This window comes from Telmatherina bonti, assembly GCF_933228915.1.
Source record: "Telmatherina bonti genome assembly, chromosome: 14".
In the NCBI taxonomy this organism is placed as follows: Eukaryota; Metazoa; Chordata; class Actinopteri; order Atheriniformes; family Telmatherinidae; genus Telmatherina; species Telmatherina bonti.
The window spans coordinates 37,984,135-37,988,957 of record NC_136612.1 but is presented as its reverse complement, the minus strand read 5'-3'; the positions used below and the strand labels follow the sequence as shown (position 1 = coordinate 37,988,957).

The following is a 4,823-nucleotide window of genomic DNA, read 5'->3' as shown; positions in this document are numbered from 1 at the left end:
AGCTACATTGGCCATGTTGGCCACATTGACTATGTTAGCTACATTGGCCACGTTGTCCACGTTTGCTATGTTAGCTACATTGGCCACGTTGGCCACGTTGACTATGTTAGCGACATTGGCCACGTTGGCCACATTGACTATGTTAGCTACATTGGCCACGTTGTCCACGTTGGCTATGTTAGCTACATTGGCCACGTTGGCCACGTTGACTATGTTAGCTACATTGGCCACGTTCGCTATGTTAGCTACATTGGCCACGTTGGCCACATTGACTATGTTAGCTAAATTGGCCACGTTGGCTATGTTAGCTACATTGGCCACATTGGACACGTTAGCTATGTTAGCTACATTGACCACGTTGGTTATGTTAGCTACATTGGCCACATTGACTATGTTAGCTACATTGGCCACGTTGGCTATGTTAGCTACATTGACCACGTTGGTTATGTTAGCTACATTGGCCACATTGACTATGTTAGCTACATTGGCCACGTTGGCCACGTTGTCCATGTTGGCTATGTTAGCTACATTGGCCATGTTGGCCACACTGACTATGTTGGCCACGTTGACCATGTTGGCCATTGGCTACGTTGGCTTTATACCTCATCACTGCTGGTTGCCAGGGTAACCGATCAGGCATTGAAACACCAGCTGGGATTGTATATTTAATATGGATTTAATAACATTCACATGATTTCAGTTTAAGCTGTGACTCCATCTATCCCATAATACTCTGTGTAATACCTCCATAGGGAATCTGATTTAGGAACGTGTGGAACCGTCTTGGTTTTAACAGGATGGTTTCTCCGGTAATTTCACTTCAGGGATGATTTTCTTTTCTATCTTCTGCTTTATTTTTAACTTATTAGTTGCTTTCAGGTTTATTTTATGTTTATTCGTTGTAGTTTTTGATAAGTAGCTTCTGTTTTTCAGCAGGACATAATGTCACGTTCCGACTTTATAATATCAGACTGAATAAAGGTGAAGATGATGATGATCATGCACCACCTCTAGTACGGGTTTTTGCTCGAGGTTCTGCTGGAGGTTCAGTGAAACGCAGAAAGAAAATGAAGGCAAACATAGATTCAGACTCTCCTTTATTTTCACAGTTGATCTGAGGTCAGAGCACAGAGAGAAGACGGACGTCCTGATTGGCTGGCTCAGCTGGTCAAGGCGGAGGATGATGTTGACGAGGAGGACGAGACCACCTGCCCATCCACCACCTGCTCCACCACAGTCACCACCCTCCTGGTCGTGGTTGTTGTCGAAGAGCTGTTGACCAATCACAGGACAGATGAGCTGAGCATCACCTGTCGGCTCAGTTGTAACGGTTCACCTGCGCGAGCCTCACCTGCTGACCGTTCCCCCGTCCAGCAGCCTCCTGTACTCGGCGATCTCCATCTCCAGCCTGGTCTTGATGTCCAGCAGCATCTGGTACTCCTGGCCCTGCCGCTCCAGGTCGGCCCTCAGCTGCACCAGCTGCTCCTCCAGCATGGTCACCTGCAAATCCAAGCACAGGTGAGGCTGTAGCTCCGCCCACATGCCCCTCCATCCGAACCGACAGTTAACACGACTCACCTGCATCTGGTACCCAGAGAGCTGCATGGAGTATCTGTTCTGAGTCTCAGCCAGGGTCGTCTCCAGAGACGCTTTCTGCAGACACACACACACCGTCACACACACACCCGTTACACACAAACCCATTACACACACGCACACACCCGTTTTACACACAAACACACACACACACACAGTTACACACACCTTTACACACACCTTTACACACACAGTTACACACACACTGTCAGAGAAGGAAACCTGACATCCGTCCTCCGTGGATCCGCTACGTCACCATGTTCATTTCCATGGCGACCATCATGGCGACTCCTGACACGGCAGTTTGACCTGGTTTACCTGCTGATGTCTGAAACATCTGAGTGTGTGTGTGTATGTGTGTGTGTGTGTGTGTGGCGCTCACCAAGCCCAGCATGGACTGCAGCTCGATCTGCAGAGTCTGCAGTGAACGCTTGACTTCGGTCACTTCGCTCCTGGACGTCTGCAGCGTGGTGGTCTGGATCATCACCTCCTTGTTCAGGGCCTCGGTCTGCTCAGGACACAAACACCTCAGTCAGGGATGGACATGGTGGTCCGTGGACAGGAAGTGATGCTGCGCTCGTACCTTGGTCTGGTACCAGGTCTCCAGGTCTTTCATGTTCTTGGAGGCGACAGACTCGTAGTGCTCTCTGATCTCAGCCATCATCTTAGTGAGGTCCTGTCCGGGGGGGGCGTCCACCTCAACATGCACCTGACCGGACATCTGAGTGCGCATGGAAAGCATCTCCTGCAAACAAACAAGCTTCTTCAGACTTCATGTCCAGATATATTTGATCTGATCTGTGATCCATGAGTGGTTCCCCCTGCTGGTCTGGTAGGGGAACTGCAGTCTGTAAAACCTGCTAAACCTGCTAAACCTGCTAAACCTGCGTCACACCTGCGATCATGTGACCAAAACGGGACCAGCCCTCTCCATCCAACAGAGATGCTTCTTCCCTCAGAATGGGAGGAAATCAGCAGCTGCACCTTGGATCCCGCCTGCTGTAGGAACCAAACTTTCTTCCTGTAACGGTCAGATTGTTTTGCAACGGAGGCATAAGCTGCCTCCATCCGCCAAACACCTTCATCTCCGGTCGTTCCCGCTCACCTCCTCGTGGTTCTTCTTCAGGAAGATCAGCTCCTCCCTCAGGCCTTCGATCTGCATCTCCAGGTCGGTCCTTGCCAGCGTCAGATCATCCAGAACCTTCTTCAGCCCACTGATGTCGGCCTCCACCGACTGCCGCATGGCCAGCTCGTTCTCGTACCTGCAGGAAGGGGCGGAGCCAAGACAGCATGACTGAATGCTCTGCACATGTGAAACCTGACAAATCAAAGATCAATCAGTGAATAAAAACTGATAAATGAGACAATCTGATCGGGTCTATGGACAATCTGATCGGGTCTATGGACAGTCCGATCGGGTCTATGGACAGTCCGATCGGGTCTATGGACAGACCGATCGGGTCTATGGACAGTCCGATCGGGTCTATGGACAGACCGATCGGGTCTATGGACAGACCGATCGGGTCTATGGACAGTCCGATCGGGTCTATGGACAGTCCGATCGGGTCTATGGACAGACCGATCGGGTCTATGGACAGTCCGATCGGGTCTATGGACAGACCGATCGGGTCTATGGACAGTCCGATCGGGTCTATGGACAGACCGATCGGGTCTATGGACAGTCCGATCGGGTCTATGGACAGACCGATCGGGTCTATGGACAGTCCGATCGGGTCTATGGACAGACTGATCGGGTCTATGGACAGTCCGATCGGGTCTATGGACAGACCGATCGGGTCTATGGACAGTCCGATCGGGTCTATGGACAGACTGATCGGGTCTATGGACAATCTGATCGGGTCTATGGACAATCTGATCGGGATTTTCCTGCTTCTACACTCACTTGGTCCTGAAGTCGTCTGCCGCCAGGCGAGCGTTGTCAATGTTGAGGTGGACGGCTCCGTTCACCCTGATGGCGCCCTGGATCTGGAGACAGGAAGTAGACACAAGAGGATCATCATCAGTTAAAAGCGTTTGCATCCAGTTCAAAACCAGTTTATGATGATGAAGGAAAGATTATGATCAGCAGGAATGTTTTCTAACATCTCTGCACCTGCAGGATGGAGGATGGAGGATGGAGGAGGAAGATGGAGGAGGATGATGGCCTTTACCTTCCCGGTGATATCAGAGATGGTGGCGAAGAAGGCGCTGTAGTCCCGGCTAGTGGGACCGGCCTTGCTCTCCACAAACTTGCGGATCTTCAGCTCCAGCTCGGCGTTGGCCTTCTCCAGTGAGCGCACCTTGTCCAGGTAGGTGGCCAGGCGGTCGTTCAGGTTCTGCATGGTGAACTTCTCGTTGCCGATCAGGTTGTCCTCCATGCCGGATGAGCCGTAGCTCACAGAGGACGAGTAGCCGCCACCAAAGCCTCCGCCCATGGAGGAGGAGGAGATGCGGACCCCGTAGCCTCCGGCGCCGCCGTACACGCTGCCGGCCCTCATGGAGGAGATCTTCTGCCCGCCGCCCATCATGGAGCCGGCGGAGCCAGCCATGGAGGACCTGACAGAGTGTGAGGAAGAGCGTGAGACCAGGGTGGCCATGGTGATGCTGTGTTCCTGAGAGAGAGTGAGGTGCTGTGAAAGTTGGCTGCTATTTAAAGCCGTTCGAGCCGCAGAGCGGTCGGATCACTCAGCAGGTACCTGACAGCAGGTATGTGGGCGGGGTGGGAGGTCTGAGCTAGGTGTGGAGGGTAGGGTCCGGGAAAAATGCAGCCTTTTATCAGCCTAAGCTCTCAGACCTGCAGGCCTGCTGCAACCTTTAAGTGTGACAAGTTATGAAAGCAGACCTTTAGCCCTGCAGGACGTTGACTGGAATGAAATAAATGTCAGACGGGAAGGTGTGTCGCACCCGCCTGCGGCTGCAGGTGAAAGTTAAAGCCGCATGTTGCAGCTACAAGCAGCTGGAGGAAATGTGTTTGATGTCGGACGTGGTCACTTTCCCCTCTTCTCCAGGCTCTCCGGTGGTTTCATGCTCCAGACGGAGAAAACTGAGGTTTAATCACACAGCAGCCGAAACGAAACGCAGGTCTGAACCTGGAAGCTCCAACTCCATCCGGTGAAGAAGGAGCTGCACCTTTCAGCTCAGCTCCTTCTTCACCAGGATGTCCACATCCTTCCTGTAGATCTCCTGCTCCATCCTTCCCTCACAACTGAATGAGAACAGACATACTG

General features: G+C 52.2%; 1 protein-coding gene across 1 annotated transcript; it reads right to left on the bottom strand.

Annotated features, from left to right (window-relative positions):
- Positions 1 to 1,160: 1,160 nt before the first annotated feature.
- LOC306765399 (keratin, type I cytoskeletal 50 kDa-like) lies at positions 1,161 to 4,172 on the bottom strand (the record flags this gene model as incomplete). Its single annotated transcript, XM_079252847.1, has 8 exons — positions 3,768 to 4,172; positions 3,500 to 3,582; positions 2,702 to 2,858; positions 2,180 to 2,341; positions 1,979 to 2,104; positions 1,579 to 1,653; positions 1,352 to 1,500; positions 1,161 to 1,272 (listed from the first exon to the last, which is right to left on the bottom strand). Exons 1-8 carry the CDS (start codon positions 4,143 to 4,145, stop codon positions 1,161 to 1,163), a joined length of 1,242 nt encoding a protein of 413 aa, XP_079108973.1. The 5' UTR covers positions 4,146 to 4,172.
- Positions 4,173 to 4,823: the final 651 nt, after the last annotated feature.